Source organism: Podarcis tiliguerta (assembly GCF_965153285.1).
Source record: "Podarcis tiliguerta genome assembly, chromosome: 13".
NCBI lineage: Eukaryota > Metazoa > Chordata > Lepidosauria > Squamata > Lacertidae > Podarcis > Podarcis tiliguerta.
This window is the reverse complement of record NC_139546.1, coordinates 53,645,344-53,664,984: the sequence shown is the minus strand read 5'-3', so window position 1 is coordinate 53,664,984 and position 19,641 is coordinate 53,645,344. Positions and strand designations below refer to the sequence as shown.

Here is a 19,641-nt window from a genome sequence, read left to right as displayed (position 1 = left end):
CGTCAGAGTAAGGCCAAAAGGAGAGGAGGGAGGTGTGGGGTCATCACCTTGAGCTCCTTAGAGAAAAGACAGGCTGTAAAGGCAATAAGGGGACGCGGGTGGCGCTGTGGGTTAAACCACAGAGTGTAGGACTTGCCGATCATAAGGTCATTGGTTCGAATCCCCGTGACGGGGTGAGCTCCCGTTGCTCGGTTCCTGCTCCTGCCAACCTAGCAGTTCTAAAGCACGTCAAAGTGCTAGTAGACAAATAGGTACCACTCCAGCGGGAAGGTAAACGGCATTTCCATGCGCTGCTCTGGTTCGCCAGAAGCGGCTTAGTCATGCTGGCCACATGACCCGGAAGCTGGATGCCGGCTCCCTCGGCCAATAAAGCGAGATGAGCGCTGCAACCCCAGAGTCGGCCACAACTGGACCTAATGGTCAGGGGTCCCTTTACCTTTACCTTAAAGGCAACAATAACATGGGAATTTGCTGCTGCCCACCCCTCCCTCGCCTGCCTGCCTGCTTGCTTGCTTGCTTGCTGCTGCCCACCCGCTCTCCCTCCTCCCTGTCCCCCTTGTACCTTTGTCTGGGGCCTCCTCCTCCTCTGTCTTGGAAGAATCTGTGCCCGCCTGCACAGCCTCCTCCACCAGTGCCACAAATATGCCGCGAGTGGCAACGTGCGGGTCAAGTAAGTTTTCCTTCTGTTTTTTGGTCCCGTTCTCTGGTGTGGCCAGAGCACGGGAGCCAAAACAAGACATCCAGGATTGGAACTGGAAGCCAGTGAGGCTCCTGTCAGCCTGGGCTGCCCCGCTTAACACGGGACAGTTGTGCGGTATGAATTCGGGTTTTTCATGGATTGCTGTCTGTTCCGATTTAGAGCTAAAGAGCGGGTTTTCTCTGGGAAAGGAGTGGGGCCTGTGCTTGTTCTTAACGAGGTCTTTAATTATTGGATTTGCATCTGGCACTTCCTCTGGAAAGAGGCCAGGGTGGCAAGAGACAGAGATCAAGCAGAGCGAGAGCTCCAGGAGGCGCTTGGGTCTGGAGGCACATTCTCAGAAACAGACAGACAAGGCCACCGATTTCCACATTTGGTCTCCACAGGATATGTGACCAGAGTGCTCAGTTTCCCCCTCACACACTTTAAACAGTAGCAGTAAAGTGTTCATAGCTTCTTTTAGCTTGGCAATTGGAATAACAGAATTTTAGGATTGGAAGAGGTCATCTAGTGAAACCCGACAGTGGGAGACCTGCCGTTCATGAGTCCTGCAGCTGTGGCTTGTCCCTGACAAGGGGGCAGCCCATTCTTTGCTTGATATCCCTCCAGTGCCTGGGAGCCCACCATCACCACCTGAGGCACTCAATATTCCCCTGCCAAGCAGCTCATGCCACTGGGAAGCTCCTGCTCTTCTTCGGTCAGAATCTGCCATTTCCCTGCCAATTCCACCCACTGGTACTTGTCCTGTCCTTCTGGAATGGCAGAAAACACGAGTCTGCGCCATCTTTTCTATGGCACCCCTGTAAGCATTACGAGACTGCTGTCACCAGGGGCCAACCTAACCAGTTCTTCCAGTCAATCCCTGTAGAATCATAAATTCATAGGGTTGGAAGGGATCCTGAGAGTCATCCAGTCCACCCCCTGCGATGCAGGAATCCTTTGCCCAACGTGGGGCTTGAACCCATAACCCTGAGATGACTGAGCCATGGTCTTTGTTTCCATCCTGGTCGCCTTCAACTTTGTCCTTCTTAAAAGGTGGCACCCAGAACCAGACACAGCCTGACAAGCATAGAATAGAGTGGATCTATTGCTTCTTGTGGTCTGGACTTGTTATGATATTGTGAGCGCCTGTTTATGTCGCCTTTGATTGTGTTAGCTTTTTACGCAGCTGCTTCACATTGCTGGCTTAGAGTTAGCTTGTGAGAAACCAATGAGACACCTAGATCCCTTTCACACGTTCTGCTGCCAAGCCAGGTCCACCCTCCATCCCATACTTGTGTCCTTGATTCAGAAGCATTAGTGCTTCTGTATGTGGAGGCAGAGCCAAGCCATCTTGGCTAGTAGCCTTTGATAACTCTCTTCTTCATGAATTTGTGTTTTTTTAAAAAATAATATTTATTAGAGGTTTAATAGTTACAGAAAAAAGAAAAAAGAAACAATAAAAAATTTAACAGACAATACATCTAAAATAAAAAGAAAAACAAAAAAACAATACAGCAAAACAACAAAAAAGAAAAACAAAACATTTAAAAACACATCTAATATTTCCATATCTTTACCTTTCATTTACTTATTTCATCGACCTCCTCACACCTCCCTTTTTTGTATTCTAGTTCAATTAGCTATTTCAGCAAATCCTTTCCATCTTTCTCAATTTTTTGTTCTATAATTTATCTTAACACAATCTAACTTTTAATTTTTCACTTTGGCCCATTAACAATCAGTTTTTGCTTAATTCTTTATAACATTTCTGCTAAAACCATATAGCTTCATTCCAGCATTCTTCTAACATTCATTAATTTTGCAATATTTCTGTAATTTTTTTCCAATCTTCTTCCATCGACTCTTCTCCCTGGTCTCGGATTCTGCCAGTCATTTCTGCCAATTCCATGTAGTCCATCAGCTTCATCTTCTTCATGAATTTGCCCTGTCCTCTTTTAAAGCCATCCAAGTTGGTGGCCATACCAGCCTCCTGTGGGCGGGAGTTCCACAGTTTAACTCCGTGCTGTGTAATAAAAAATAACAAAATTTATCTGTCCTAAATCTTCCAACATTCAGCTTCTTTGGCTGTCCATGGGTCCAAGTATTAAGAGAGGTGGAGAAAAACTTTCCTCTATCCAATTTCTTTATGCCATGCAGGATTCGTACAAACTTCTATTATGTTGTCTCTTACTCACCATTTCTAAACTAAAAAGTCCCTTTCTTCATAGGGACCTTTCACTCCATCCCTTTGATTGTTTCAGTCGCCTTTTCCAAATCTACCATACCATATTTGAGGTGAGAAGTACTGTACACAGTAGTCCAAAAGGGATCAAATAATAAAAGAATTGGATGGGACCCTAGGACTCGTTTAGTCCAACCATCTGCAAGGCAGGAATCACAACGAAAGCGTCCATGACAGATGGCCACCCAACCTCTGCTTAAAAGCCTCTAAAGAAGGGGAGTCCACACCTCCCAATGGAGCCCGTTCCACAGTTGACAAGCTCTTACCAACAGATAGTTTTTCCTAATGTTTGATTGGAATCTCATTTTTAGTAACTTTAATCTGTTGATTTGGGTCCTCCTCTCTGCAGCAGAAAACAAGCTTTAGGTATTTGAAGATGGCTACCATATCTGCTCCCAATCTCCTCTTTTCCAGACTAAACATACATAACTCGTCTCCTCCTTCTGTAGGGAGTAGCAGGCTGCTTGGAGTGTCCTGGGGTCTGCTTCTGTTGTTCTTGTGTCTTTCCCTCTTGTTTATTGGAGCTTATTTTGAAATTGCTGGGATAAGTTACCAAGGCCAGAATCTTATGGTTTGAGTACTTCCTACTCCTTCCTCCCAGCTTGTCCTCTCTAGGCTGCAAATCCCTTTCTCTACTGTCATCTCCACAGAAGGTAGCAAGGGCATTAGCATACTCATCCACGGTCAGTAGCCTTGGATCTGATGGGGTTAGATTAAGAATGGAAAAAGACTCCTACGAATCCATCTCCTCCTTCTGTCTCTTTCTCCTCTGGGGGATGACAATAATCGTTCTGTGCGCTGTAGCTTTCACACCCACCTTCGTGTCTTCTGAGGTTGGCAACTGCTGTCCCAGCTCTTCTGGCCCAGAATCAGTGTCCAAGGTGAGAGCATGGAAGCGATTTTGCAACTCTAAGACCAAGTGTGGTTTGTGACTGTCCTACTTCTGTGCATCACATTCCTCCAGGGGTTAGACTCTTGCAATGGACAATCTTTTCCCACTTGGGGACACTGCATCTCTCTTGGTGCTCGATCTCAGTCAACTCAGATCTATTAAGTAACTCTGCATGTTGTCCTGTTGCTTGAGGTGTGGCTAGGTGGGCCTCAAGTTGCTGCAACTTCTCTTCCAGCCAGACAACCAGCTTGCACTTGCTACAAGTGTCCTGTTTCTTGTTCTCTGGCAGAATGACAAACATGGCACAGGTGTAACAGGTCACTTCAGCAGCTCCCTTGCTCTCCATGTCTCTGGTCCTGTGTACATCAAGAGACAGAACTCTGGGCCTCCCCCTTAACCTCCCCTGTTTGCGAGGTCGGCTCGCAAGCTCTGGGCGCAAGCTCCTAGGATCTGCACTGGGCTAACTTTGACTGCTGCTGGTTGCTAGCTCCTACCTCAGCCTCCCTCCCTCGAGGCATAGTACTCAAGAAGAGACCTCAAATGAGCCCACAGAGACATCTAGTTCTTCCACCAATGAGCAGCCATCCACAAATAAGATGTCTTCTCAGTCAACATTGTCTGTCCCTTCCAGTAAGCTAACTACAGAGATTCCAAACACAACTGTTGAGACTATGGGAAATTGCAGTTAAATATAACAAGCAGGTCTGGGCTACCTAATATTTAATACGACCCCAGAATTGTATCCTTAGACTTGTTTGGTCATGCCCCATTACCTCTGAAGAAGGAGGATATGAAACTTCACTCGGTCTACTATGTGAGCTCAGGAACAAATGGAGGTCTGGCCTGGTGCTCCAGGCTCACACTGCGTCTTTATAAACATTTCTCTACATAGTGTAACTCAAGATGTTCTACCAGTGTTTACTTGTTCCTCCTTGGCTGAAGGCGTGAAGATGACGTTTGAAGTATTTCTAGGAAAGCTGTTTTAAACTTACTATGGTCTGTTTATTACAAAAGGGGTAGAAATGGCGTAGTGCTATAAGCAAACTAAATGAGATACTGAAGTGGTATAGAAGACTACAGTCTTCTATACCACTACAGTCTTCTGCTGCATGATCCTGTGTTTTAAACTATGCTGGGGGCTATCTCCTACTGGGGAGTGTGTTGAAGCCTGCGCATTGGATATACTGATTTAGGCAATTCATTTCTTAATTAATCCACAAAGAGAAGTAATTGATGGAAATATTTTTCATCCACAGAGACACCAAGTTCTATATCTACGAATCCTTTTACAACTTCTGACACAACTACACCCGCCCTATCCTCAGTTACCAACACACCCAATGACCATTTCTCGCATGCTACACCAAAAGATACTTCAACTGAGTCCACACAGATGCCTAGTTCTTCCACCATTGAGCAACCATCCACAAAGGAGTTTTCACAGTCAAGCATGTCAGTCTCCTCCAGTGACTTGACGACAGAAACTCCAAAAACAACAAACAATATGACAACGGGTTCTTCACCTACGACCCCTTCTACACCCAGTCCTGAGCCTTCAGAGACAACTGCACCCAGCCTATCTACAAGAACAAACACACCCACTGCACACCTGAAGCAGACTACACCACAAGGGAACTCATCTGAGTACACAGTGAAGTCTAGTTCTTCCACCACTCAACAACCATCGACAACAGAGGTGTCTTCTCAGAAAACATTTTCTGCGTCCTCCAGTGAAGTGACTTCTGAAACTACAACCAACAATAGTGAGACTACAACACCTACTCCATCCATGACCCCGTCTACATCCAGTCCTGAGCCTTCAGAGACAACCGCACCCAGCCGATCCACAAGGACTGTCACCCCCACTGAGAACCTGAAGCAGACTACACAACAAGGGACCGCATCTGAGTACACAGTGAAGTCTAGGTCTTCCACCACTGAACAACCATCCACAACGGAGGTGTCTTCTCAGAAAACATTCTCTGCGTCCTCCAGTGAGCATAGTACTGAAACTACAACCACAAATAGTGAGACTACAACACCTACTCCCTCCACGACCCCGTCTACACCCAGTCCTGAGCCTTCAGAGACAACCGCACCCAGCCGATCCACAAGGACTGTCACCCCCACTGAGAACCTGAAGCAGACTACACCACAAGGGACCTCATCTGTGTACACAGTTATGCCTAGTTCTTCCACCACTGAACAACTATCCACAACAGAGGTGTCTTCTCAGAAACCATACGCTCCCTCCTCCAGCGAAGTGACTTCTGAAACTACAACCACAAATAGTGAGACTACAACACCTACTCCCTCCACGACCCCGTCTACACCCAGTCCTGAGACTTCAGAGACAAGCGAACCCAGCCGATCCACAAGAACAAACACACCCACTGAACACCTGAAGCAGACTACACCACAAGGGACCTCATTTGAGTACACAGTGAAGTCTAGTTCTTCCACCAGTGAACAACCATCCACAACAGAGGTGTCTTCTCAGAAAACATTCTCTGCGTCCTCCAGTGAGCATAGTACTGAAACTACAACCACAAATAGTGAGACGACAACACCTACTCCCTCCACGACCCCGTCTACACCCAGTCCTGAGCCTTCAGAGACAAGCGAACCCAGCCGATCCACAAGAACAAACACACCCACTGCACACCTGAAGCAGACTACACAACAAGGGACCTCATCTGAGTACACAGTGAAGTCTAGTTCTTCCACCACTGAACAACCATCTACAACAGAGGTGTCTTCTCAGAAACCATATGCTCCCTCCTCCAGTGAAGTGACTTCTGAAACTACAACCACAAATAGTGAGACTACAACACCTACTCCCTCCACGACCCCGTCTACACCCAGTCCTGAGACTTCAGAGACAAGCGAACCCAGCCGATCCACAAGAACAAACACACCCACTGAACACCTGAAGCAGACTACACAACAAGGGACCGCATCTGAGTACACAGTGAAGTCTAGTTCTTCCACCACTGAACAACCATCCACAACGGAGGTGTCTTCTCAGAAAACATTCTCTGTGTCCTCCAGTGAGCATAGTACTGGAACTCCAGCAACAACTAGTGAGACTACAACACCTACTCCCTCCACGACCCCGTCTACACCCAGTCATGAGTCTTCAGAGACAAGCGAACCCAGCCGACCCACAAGGACTGTCACCCCCACTGAACACCTGAAGCAGACTACACCACAAGGGACCTCATCAGTGTACACAGTTATGCCTAGTTCTTCCACCACTGAACAGCCATCCACAACAGAGGTGGCTTCTCAGAAACCATATGCTCCCTCCTCCAGTGAAGTGACTTCTGAAACTCCAGCAACAACTAGTGAGACTACAACACCTACTCCTTCCACGAACCCGTCTACACCCAGTCCTGAGCCTTCAGAGACAACTGCACCCAGCCTATCCACAAGGACTGTCACCCCCACTGAGAACCTGAAGCAGACTACACCACAAGGGACCTCATCTGTGTACACAGTTATGCCTAGTTCTTCCACCACTGAACAACTACCCACAACAGAGGTGTCTTCTCAGAAAACATTCTCTGCGGCCGCCAGTGAGCATAGTACTGAAACTACAACCACAAATAGTGAGACGACAACACCTACTCCCTCCACGACCCCGTCTACACCCAGTCCTGAGCCTTCAGAGACAAGCGAACCCAGCCGATCCACAAGAACAAACACACCCACTGCACACCTGAAGCAGACTACACAACAAGGGACCTCATCTGAGTACACAGTGAAGTCTAGTTCTTCCACCACTGAACAACCATCTACAACAGAGGTGTCTTCTCAGAAACCATATGCTCCCTCCTCCAGTGAAGTGACTTCTGAAACTACAACCACAAATAGTGAGACTACAACACCTACTCCCTCCACGACCCCGTCTACACCCAGTCCTGAGACTTCAGAGACAAGCGAACCCAGCCGATCCACAAGAACAAACACACCCACTGAACACCTGAAGCAGACTACACAACAAGGGACCGCATCTGAGTACACAGTGAAGTCTAGTTCTTCCACCACTGAACAACCATCCACAACAGAGGTGTCTTCTCAGAAAACATTCTCTGTGTCCTCCAGTGAGCATAGTACTGGAACTCCAGCAACAACTAGTGAGACTACAACACCTACTCCCTCCACGACCCCTTCTACACCCAGTCATGAGTCTTCAGAGACAAGCGAACCCAGCCGACCCACAAGGACTGTCACCCCCACTGAACACCTGAAGCAGACTACACCACAAGGGACCTCATCAGTGTACACAGTTATGCCTAGTTCTTCCACCACTGAACAGCCATCCACAACAGAGGTGTCTTCTCAGAAACCATATGCTCCCTCCTCCAGTGAAGTGACTTCTGAAACTCCAGCAGCAACTAGTGAGACTACAACACCTACTCCCTCCAGGACCCCGTCTACACCCAGTCCTGAGCCTTCAGAGACAAGCGAACCCAGCCGACCCACAAGAACAAACACACCCACTGAACACCTGAAGCAGACTACACAACAAGGGACCGCATCTGAGTACACAGTGAAGTCTAGTTCTTCCACCACTGAACAACCATCCACAACGGAGGTGTCTTCTCAGAAAACATTCTCTGCGTCCTCCAGTGAATTGACTTCTGAAACTCCAGCAACAACTAGTGAGACTACAACACCTACTCCTTCCACGACCCCGTCTACACCCAGTCCTGAGCCTTCAGAGACAACCGCACCCAGCCTATCCACAAGGACTGTCACCCCCACTGAGAACCTGAAGCAGACTACATCACAAGGGACCTCATCTGTGTACACAGTTATGCCTAGTTCTTCCACCACTGAACAACCATCCACAACAGAGGTGTCTTCTCAGAAACCATACGCTCCCTCCTCCAGTGAAGTGACTTCTGAAACTACAACCACAAATAGTGAGACTACAACACCTACTCCCTCCACGACCCCTTTTACATCCAGTCCTGAGCCTACTGATACAAAAGTACCCAGCCTATCTACAAGAACAAACACACCAACTGAACACCTGAAGCAGACCACACCAAAATGGACCTCATCTGAGCACACAGTTATGCCTAGTTCTTCCACCACTGAACAACCATCCACAACGGAGGTGTCTTCTCAGAAAACATTCTCTGCGTCCTCCAGTGAAGTGACTTCTGAAACTACAACCAACAATAGTGAGACTACAACACCTACTCCTTCCACGACCCCGTCTACATCCCGTCCTGAGCCTTCAGAGACAACCGCACCCAGCCTTTCCACAAGGACTGTCACCCCCACTGAGAACCTGAAGCAGACTACATCACAAAGGAACTCATCTGAGTACACAGTTATGCCTAGTTCTTCCACCACTGAACAACCATCCACAACAGAGGTGTCTTCTCAGAAAACATTCTCTGCGTCCTCCAGTGAGCATAGTACTGAAACTCCAGCAACAACTAGTGAGACTACAACACCTACTCCCTCCACGACCCCGTCTACACCCAGTCCTGAGCCTTCAGAGACAACCGCACCCAGCCTATCCACAAGGACTGTCACCCCCACTGAGCACCTGGAGCAGACTACACCACACGGTACCTCATCTGAGTACACAGTGAAGTCTAGTTCTTCCACCACTGAACAACCATCCACAACTGAGGTGTCTTCTCAGAAAACATTTTCTCCCTCCTCCAGTGAGCATGGTACTGAAACTACAGTTACAACAAGTGAGATTGCAACACCTACTCCATCCACGACCCCGTCTACACCCAGTCCTGAGCCTACTGATACAACTGTACCCAGCCCATCCACAAAATCAAACACACCCACTGAACACCTGAAGCAGACTACACCAAAAGGGACCTCATCTGAGTACACAGTGAAGTCTAGTTCTTCCACCACTGAACAACCATCCACAAAACACCTGTCTTCTCAGTCAACACTGTCATTCTTCACCAGCAAGGTATCTTCCCCTTCCACCACTACTCGTGTACACACATCGACTAATTCACAGCTTACAACTTTATCTGGTAGGTATCTGTGTATTCATATGGAAATGATGTTTATCTCCCAGCATATAATTCCAGTGTTTAACAGTTTACACATGTGGCCCATATGCTACTGGGTCAACTACAAAGTTATTGTATTGATTTACAATGCCTTTAACAACTTCAGTCTAGGATATCATCAATACTGTTTGATAAGTTAAATTCCTGTTAGATCTCTCCCGACATTGTGGGAGTGGCTCTAAGTGGTTCCACATGACTCAGGCGCATACGTCAGCCACCAATGAACTGTGTGTTCGGAATTGTAGCCCAATTCTGTGGAACTCCCTCTTGGCTGAGACCTCTTCTTGACTGAACTTCAGGCACCCGTGAAAGCTTTGTTCTTTTCAGCAAGAAATTTAGGCAACACTTTTTGGTTTTCTGATGAAACGCAATCTAATTGATTCTATCATTTGTATTGCTCTTGACGCCTCACTGGACACTTCTTAGAAATAATTGCTTTAAGTGGTATACATATATTGTTGGATCCTGACATGAGGGCTCTTTTTTCAGCTTGTTCTTGAATATTGTTAATGTTCTGCTCTTTTCCTCTTCCTTAGCTTCTTCCACCACAGTTGTCCCTCTTGGGTGCCTTAACGGGGGAGTAATTGACAGAGGTCATTGTCACTGCCCATCTCCCTATACTGGGCAGCAATGTGAAGAGGCAAAGAATGAAATCCAAGTGGGTAAGTGAGCATTATTAGCACAAGACTCCTGCCCTCTGGTTCTTCTTTTGAAGACAAAAGCTCAGGGATGTCCGGGTACGTGTAATAAATTTCTAGGTGGGCAATATCTGTGGTCCTGTGGCTTCAAACTTTGTGTTTCCCATTGCTGGGAGTGACTTTGCTTCTTTGATGACCTGAGTGTTTCTCTGTTGAAGTCTTGAGACACGAGTCTTGAGACCCCTCTGATCTCCACTTGCCTGCACTGTCACTCTTGTGAAGGGAATTCTGGCAATGAAGAGACTGAAAGCTTCTATGCATACTGAGAAAGAAGTGAAAAATTCCAGCCCCCCATGGACATGGTTTGATATAGAAATTTACCTTTTCGGGATGCAGATGACTTCCATACCAACCGTGTATAAAACTGGTTGTATCTTTAGGAGGTGTATATACAATCTGCTCAGGATTGTCCGCATGCCTAGGAAGTCTGGGACTGTGGGGTTTTCCGCTTGTCCTTGGCTTAATAGGCATGGGTCTGAGCCGTTTTTCCTTTGCTACACTGTTTTCCCCTGGGAAACCTGCTCTTTAGCACTACATCAGAACAAACAGCAATTCGTGGAAAAACCAATTGCCATTTATTTCTATTCAGCACACAACACTTTCCCCAGGAAAGTACAGAGGCAAGTGGAAGTAAGGATAAGCCCTCAACAGGTTCGCAAGGAAAGATGGCCAACTTGCTTGCTTCAAAATGGTGTGTTGCTTCTGTGGCATCACCCTGACACCTGCAGTTTAAAAAGCTTCTGATACCAGCAGGAGCAGCAGCAGCTGGACCAGAATGTCACCTGCCTCAGGGCCTGGAGACTTCCTGTCAGCAAGAGTAGACTACACTGAGCTGATACGCGCACATTCCCATGTATTTCATAACCTGTTCCAGCACCCTTTTTCTGCACACTTGGTGTGGATCCAGAAGTGATTCATATTGTTTCCATGATCACTGCAATTCTCTTGCGACTCAATGGACACCTGAAGTGCTTATCCTCACATCTGAAACTGTGGCTGTACCTTCATGTTTAATGACTCCTGTGCTTTCTGATCACAGTGACTGTTGTGGCCACAATCAATGTCTCTGTAACAGTGAAGAATCGGAAGTTCAGCCCAGAGATGGCGAATTCCAGCTCTTCTGACTTCCAGACATTCGTGAAGATCTTTGAGGAACAGGTGAGGGGTGGTTGGTTGTGCACAGAGAGATGACACCCCGCAAAATACCCACACCCAAACCCAAACCCTATGGCGACTTCTGAGTCCAGGCCCCATTCATACTCCATTCCTCAGTGGTGAAGTTCATTCACAGCAAGTCTGGAAACACAGTCAGGTTTCCCTCATTTGGAACACCTAGATATCCAGATGTGGAGATGTAGCTATCAGATGAGTATAGAAAGCTGTTTCTGTAATATGTAGCTCAGAGCTGATGGTTCAAACCCTAATACACGCATCAGGAACCGTCTTCCTAATTGAAAGACCAATGTTAAAGTGACAAAGGTCATCTTCCAGCCTTTATAATCATCCCATCCCTTTGGCCAGGCTGCCTGCTGGGAACTGGAGTCCAAGAACAGCTGGGGGAGGGCCACCGACTAGCCATGCCCAGCACAGGAGATACCCCAAAGGTGTGTTGGAAGGGTGGAGGAGTTCAAGGAGCACAGCAGGATAGAGAGGTCCTACTCAGCACACAGGAGGGACCCAGAATCTGCAGGGATGGGGGGTTTAGAATTTCTCAGATCAACAAACTGGTGTCTTGTACATGTAGAGTATTTTGTTGTTTCTGCTGCCGTGGAAATTCCTGCATGGCAGGAATTGGACCCAATAACCCTCAGGTCCCTTACAACTCTATAGTTCTATGATTCTAGGACTGCTGACCCGTACCTCAAAGACACACCCCGTATGATATTTTTTTTGGCGGGGGGGGGGGGCTGGTGATGCTTGCAGACAGCAGCTGCTCTGCTGCCTCTGTGCAGACCCTGCTGTTGGTTGGTGCTTCCGACTGTTGCTGTCTATGCAGCTGAGATGAGACCTCTCTCTCCTTGCAGATGAACATCTTCTATGCAGACATTCCTGGGTACACGGGTGTAAAGGTGATTCGGCTGAGGTGAGTCACAGAAGTGATACAGCTGGGGGCCAAGTATGGGAGGGAGGGTGCTGCTTGGTGCCACACAATTTCCTGGGCCTCCTGCTGTGAGTGGCCACGCCCCTTTAAGCGGCAGCCCCCACTACCATCATTGACCTCACATCAGGCTGGCTGAGGGCACCTTTGGGGTTGTGGCTAAGTGATTTCTCTCTCTTCCTTCCTGCTGCCTCTTCTCAGCAATGGTAGTGTTATCGTGGACCACGAGGTGCTCCTGCAGCTTCACTTCTCAGACTTCAATGCTTCCTACAATGAATCTATGAAGGACCTCACACAGACCTTGCAAAAGAATTGCACTTCCAATGACAAAGGTGAGGAGGCGCCTGCCACTTCTCGTGGGAAGGTCTGGCTGGCAGCTGAAGGAGCCAAAAGATGGCATGAATGTTGCAGACTTTTACACTACGTTCCCATCCATCCAATGGAGTAGGAGGAAAGGCTTCTTATTAAACATCTTCAGATCAGCTGTCATGAGGAAGCAGAAGTCATCCAAGGGTTGTGATCCTGTCCCTCCTTATTTGGGAGTAAATTGCACCAGCATCACAAGTGCATGTACTCCTGAGTCAACATGCATCGGATTGGGCTCCCAAGGTGGTAGCCAGGAGTTAAGCCCGGGGTTGCCAGCCACACTGGGAGCCTGAAGGAGGTTGTGAGGCAGCTGGTGAGACACCTCTCTGCAGAACCTAAGCAGCTCCACTGAGTCCAAGTCCACCCTGACTCTCCTGGTCCAGACAATTACATTGTTTCACTAGGAACAGAGGTATCCCTTTGAGATTGAGCAAGACGAAACTGTACGAAAGCTTATTGTCCAAAATGGAATCAAATCAAGGTCTTCCCAGCCTGCCAATTTCACTCCAGAGAAAAACAGGAATCAAGAATAGAATGCGCCCCAGTTAGGCCGTATCTGAGGCCACCTAGTGTTATCTATCCATGCTGAGGAGTGAGGGTGCAAACCCTTCCCTGTTACCCCAGCAGCTGGGCAGCAACATCAGCCAACCCCAGGTGATTTCCCTAGGCCCACATGGAGATGGATATCAGGTTGCTTGCTGTCAGAAGAGGTGTGCTTCCTTCAACCTTGGTGGCAGGGAGTCATGATGGATGCTCCACCCCCCACGCCCAATTTCTTCCTTTCAGAAGCCTCACCTTTGCTTTCCCCCTCTATTTTAGATCAGCTCTGCTTTACTGAAGGAGCATCTCGTGTGACCGCAGTGCCCCTGAGTCCTAAAGGTGAGGACTGGCAAGTGAGAGGGGATTGGTGTGTGGGATATATGATGATGATGATGATGATGATGGGACACAGGTGGCGCTGTGGGTTAAACCACAGAGCCTAGTACCTGCCGGTGAGAAGGTTGGCTGTTCGAATCCCGCGACAGGGTGAGCTCCCGTTGCTCGGTCCCTGCTCCTGCCAACCTAGCAGTTTGAAAGCACATCAAAGTGCAAGTAGATAAATAGGTACCACTCCGGCGGGAAGTTAAACAGCGTTTCCGTGCGCTGCTCTGGTTTCCCAGCTTAGTCATTTTGGCCACGTGACCCGAAAGCTGTAAACTGACTCCCTCGGCCAATAAAGCGAGATGAGCTCCGCAACTCCAAAGTCAGTCACGACTGGACCTAATGGTCAGGGGTCCCTTTACCTTTACCTTTTGATGATGATGATGATGATGATGCTCCCCTTTTGTTCTCATAGTCCCATGCATGTGGTGTTGTGAGACATTTGCATTCTTCCATTGCTGACCCTACTCCTTTTCCATTCCCAGATCTGTCGGACGAATGCAAGAATGACTCAGTGGTGGCACAAAACCTCCAGCCATATTATGTGGCGCGGGTCATCAACAACACACTTCATTGTGTCTCTAATTGCAGTGCTTGGAACCCCCACCCATTCCACTGTGTGAATGGAAAGTGCCACATCACCTCCGAGGGACCCAAATGCCAGTGAGTAGCATGCAAGGGGTTGAAGGAGGGAGTGGAGATGTGGGGTCAACTCTTCCCCCTTGGCGGGTCCAATAATCACTACCAGTGGTGAATAGTTATGTGCATTTTTATAAAATATTCTAATACAATTTGCCGTCTATTCGTTCTAGGGAGATGCCAAGCACAACAAGCGAAACATCCATTTCTACAATTTTGAAAACAACACCATCTACTTCTGCAACCTCAGCAACTTCTGCTTATACTACTACGAACATGTCCACCACTTCTGAAACTACAACCACAACTAGTGAGACTACAACACCTACTCCACCCACGACCCCTTCTACATCCAGTCCTGAGCCTTCTGAGACAACTGCACCCAGCCTATCCACAAGAAAAAACACACCCACAGTGATGTCTAGTTTTTCCACCACTGAGCAACCATCCACAAAACAGCTGTTTTCTCAGTCAACATTGTCTGTCTCCTCCAGTGAGTTGACCTCTGAAACTACAAGCACTACAAGTGAGAGTACAACACCTACTCCTTCCATGACAACTTTTACTTCTCATTCTGAGGCTTCTGAGACAACTGCACCTACCCTGTCTTCAAGCACAAACACACCCACTGAGCACGTGGAGCAGACTACCTCAGAAGGGACCTCATCTGAGTACACAGTGATGACTAGTTCTTCCACCACTGAGCAACCATCCACAGAACAGCTTTCTTTTCAGTCAACATTGTCAGTCTCAACCAGTGAGGCGACCTCTGAAACTACAGTTACAGCTAGTGAGACTACAACACCTATTCCATCTAATGCCCCTTCTACATCCAGTCCTGAGACTTCTGAAACAACTTCACCCTTCTTATCTTCAAACACCCACCCACCCACTGAGCACGTGAAGCAGACTACATCCCAAGGAACCTCATCTGAGTACACAATGATGACTAGTTCTTCCACCACCGAACAACCATCCACGAAACAGCTTTATTCTCAGTCAACATTTACTACCTCCCCCAGTGAGCATAGTACTGAAACTACAGTTACTAGTGAGACTACAACACCTATTCCATCCACGACCCCTTCTACATCCAGTCCTGAACCTTCTGAGACTACTGTACCTACCCTGTCTTCAAGCACAAACACACCCACTGAGCACGTGGAGCAGACAACACCACCAGGAACCTCGTCTGAGTACACAGTGATGTCTAGTTCTTCCACCACTGAGCAACCATCCACAAAACAGCTGGTTTCTCAGTCAACATTGTCTGTCTCCTCCAGTGAGGTGACCTCTGAAACTACAAGCACTGCAAGTGAGAGTACAACACCTACTCCTTCCATGACAACTTTTACTTCTCGTTCTGAGGCTTCTGAGACAACTGCACCTACCCTGTCTTCAAGCACAAACACACCCACTGAGCATGTGGAGCAGACAACACCACCAGGAACCTCGTCTGAGTACACAGTGATGTCTAGTTCTTCCACCACTGAGCAACCATCCACAAAACAGCTGGTTTCTCAGTCAACATTGTCTGTCTCCTCCAGTGAGGTGACCTCTGAAACTACAAGCACTGCAAGTGAGAGTACAACACCTACTCCTTCCATGACAACTTTTACTTCTCGTTCTGAGGCTTCTGAGACAACTGCACCTACCCTATCTTCAAGCACAAACACACCCACTGAGCATGTGGAGCAGTTTACATCCCAAGGAACCTCATCTGAGTACACAGTGATGTCTAGTTCTTCCACCACCGAACAACCATCCACGAAACAGCTTTATTCTCAGTCAACATTTACTACCTCCCCCAGTGAGCATAGTACTGAAACTACAGTTACTAGTGAGACTACAACACCTACTCCATCCACGACCCCTTCTACATCCCGTCCTGTGCATTCTGAGACAACTGCACCTACCATGTCTTCAAGTACAAACACACCCACTGAGCATGTGGAGCAGACTACTCCACAGGCAACCTCATCTGAGTACACAGTGAAGATTAGTTCTTCCACCACTGAACAACCATACACAACAGAGGTGTCTTCTCAGAAAACATTCTCTCCCTCCTCCAGTGAGCATAGTACTGAAACTACAGTTACAACAAGTGAGACTGCAACACCTACTCCCTCCACGACCCCTTCTACATCCAGTCGTGTGCATTCTGAGACAACTGCACCTACCATGTCTTCAAGTACAAACACACCCACTGAACACCTGAAGCAGACTACACCACAAGGAACCTCGTCTGAGTACACAGTGATGTCTAGTTCTTCCACCACTGAGCAACCATCCACAAAACAGCTTTCTTCTCAGTCAACATTGTCAGTCTCCTCCAGTGAGTTGACCTCTGAAGTTACAAGCACTACTAGTGAGAGTACAACACCTACTCCTTCCATGACAACTTTTACTTCTCCTTCTGAGGCTTCTGAGACAACTGCACCTACCCTGTCTTCAAGCACAAACACACCCACTGAGCATGTGGAGCAGACTACATCCCAAGGAACCTCATCTGAGTACTCAGTGATGTCTAGTTCTTCCACCACCGAACAACCATCCACGAACCAGCTTTATTCTCAGTCAACATTTACTACCTCCCCCAGTGAGCATAGTACTGAAACTACAGTTACAGCTAGTAAGACTACAACACCTATTCCATCTAATGCCCCTTCTACATCCAGTCCGGAGCCTTCTGAGACAACTGCACCTACCCTGTCTTCAAACACCCACCCACCCACTGAGCACGTGAAGCAGACTACCTCAGAAGGGACCTCATCTGAGTACACAGTGATGACTAGTTCTTCCACCACTGAGCAACCATCCACAAAACAGCTTTCTTCTCAGTCAACATTGTCAGTCTCCTCCAGTGAGGTGACCTCTGAAACTACAGCTACAGCTAGTGAGCCTACAACACCTATTCCATCTAATGCCCCTTCTACATCCAGTCCTGAGACTTCTGAAACAACTTCAGCTACCCTGTCTTCAAACACCCACCCACCCACTGAGCACGTGAAGCAGACTACCTCAGAAGGGACCTCATCTGAGTACACAGTGATGACTAGTTCTTCCACCACCAAACAACCATCCACCAAACAGCTGGTTTCTCAGTCAACATTGTCTGTCTCCTCCAGTGAGTTGACCTCTGAAATTACAAGCACTACTAGTGAGAGTACAACACCTACTCCTTCCATGACAACTTTTACTTCTCGTTCTGAGGCTTCTGAGACAACTGCACCTACCCTGTCTTCAAGCACAAACACACCCACTGAGCATGTGGAGCAGACTACTCCACAGGCAACCTCATCTGAGTACACAGTGATGTCTAGTTTTTCCACCACTGAGCAACCATCCACAGAACAGCTTTCTTCTCAGTCAACATTGTCCGTTTCCTCCAGTGAGGTGACCTCTGAAACTACAGTTACAGCTAGTGAGACTACAACACCTATTCCATCTAATGCCCCTTCTACATCCAGTCCGGAGCCTTCTGAGACAACTGCACCTACCCTGTCTTCAAACACCCACCCACCCACTGAGCACGTGAAGCAGACTACCTCAGAAGGGACCTCATCTGAGTACACAGTGATGACTAGTTCTTCCACCACCAAACAACCATCCACAAAACAGCTGGTTTCTCAGTCAACATTGTCAGTTTCCTCCAGTGAGGTGACCTCTGAAACTACAGTTACAGCTAGTGAGACTACAACACCTACTCCTTCCACGACAACTTTTACTTCTCGTTCTGAGGCTTCTGAGACTACTGCACCTACCCTGTCTTCAAGCACAAACACACCCACTGAGCATGTGGAGCAGACTACATCCCAAGGAACCTCATCTGAGTACACAGTGATGTCTAGTTCTTCCACCACTGAGCAACCATTCACAGAACAGCTTTTTTCTCAGTCAACATTTACTACCTCCTCCAGTGAGCAAAGTACTGAAACTGCAGTTACTAGTGAGACTACAACACCTACTCCATTTACGACCCCTTCTACATCCAGTCGTGTGCATTCTGAGACAACTGCACCTACCATGTCTTCAAGTACAAACACACCCACTGAGCATGTGGAGCAGACTACACCACAAGGAACCTCGTCTGAGTACACAGTGATGTCTAGTTCTTCCACCACTGAGCAACCATCCACAAAACAGCTTTCTTCTCAGTCAACATTGTCAGTCTCCTCCAGTGAGTTGACCTCTGAAGTTACAAGCACTACTAGTGAGAGTACAACACCTACTCCTTCCATGACAACTTTTACTTCTCGTTCTGAGGCTTCTGAGACAACTGCACCTACCCTGTCTTCAAGCACAAACACACCCACTGAGCATGTGGAGCAGACTACATCCCAAGGAACCTCATCTGAGTACTCAGTGATGTCTAGTTCTTCCACCACCGAACAACCATCCACGAACCAGCTTTATTCTCAGTCAACATTTACTACCTCCCCCAGTGAGCATAGTACTGAAACTACAGTTACAGCTAGTGAGACTACAACACCTATTCCATCTAATGCCCCTTCTACATCCAGTCCGGAGCCTTCTGAGACAACTGCACCTACCCTGTCTTCAAACACCCACCCACCCACTGAGCACGTGAAGCAGACTACCTCAGAAGGGACCTCATCTGAGTACACAGTGATGTCTAGTTCTTCCACCACTGAGCAACCATCCACAAAACAGCTTTCTTCTCAGTCAACATTGTCAGTCTCCTCCAGTGAGTTGACCTCTGAAGTTACAAGCACTACTAGTGAGAGTACAACACCTACTCCTTCCATGACAACTTTTACTTCTCGTTCTGAGGCTTCTGAGACAACTGCACCTACCCTGTCTTCAAGCACAAACACACCCACTGAGCACGTGGAGCAGACTACATCCCAAGGAACCTCATCTGAGTATACAGTGATGTCTAGTTCTTCCACCACTGAGCAACCATCCACAAAACAGCTTTCTTCTCAGTCAACATTGTCCGTCTCCTCCAGTGAGGTGACCTCTGAAACTACAGTTACAGCTAGTGAGACTACAACACCTATTCCATCTAATGCCCCTT

At 47.7% G+C, this 19,641-nt stretch overlaps 1 protein-coding gene across 1 annotated transcript; it reads left to right on the top strand.

Moving 5' to 3' along the window:
* Nucleotides 1–8,899: 8,899 nt before the first annotated feature.
* Nucleotides 8,900–15,102, top strand: LOC310662283 (uncharacterized protein; the record flags this gene model as incomplete). The annotated part of the gene is made up of 9 exons (XM_083409059.1): nucleotides 8,900–9,839; nucleotides 10,415–10,540; nucleotides 11,616–11,734; nucleotides 12,601–12,659; nucleotides 12,876–13,006; nucleotides 13,860–13,919; nucleotides 14,447–14,624; nucleotides 14,774–14,910; nucleotides 15,095–15,102. The coding sequence occupies 9 exons, from the start codon at nucleotides 8,900–8,902 to the stop codon at nucleotides 15,100–15,102; spliced, it is 1,758 nt and encodes a 585-aa protein (XP_083265185.1).
* Between the last annotated feature and the right edge of the window lie 4,539 nt (nucleotides 15,103–19,641).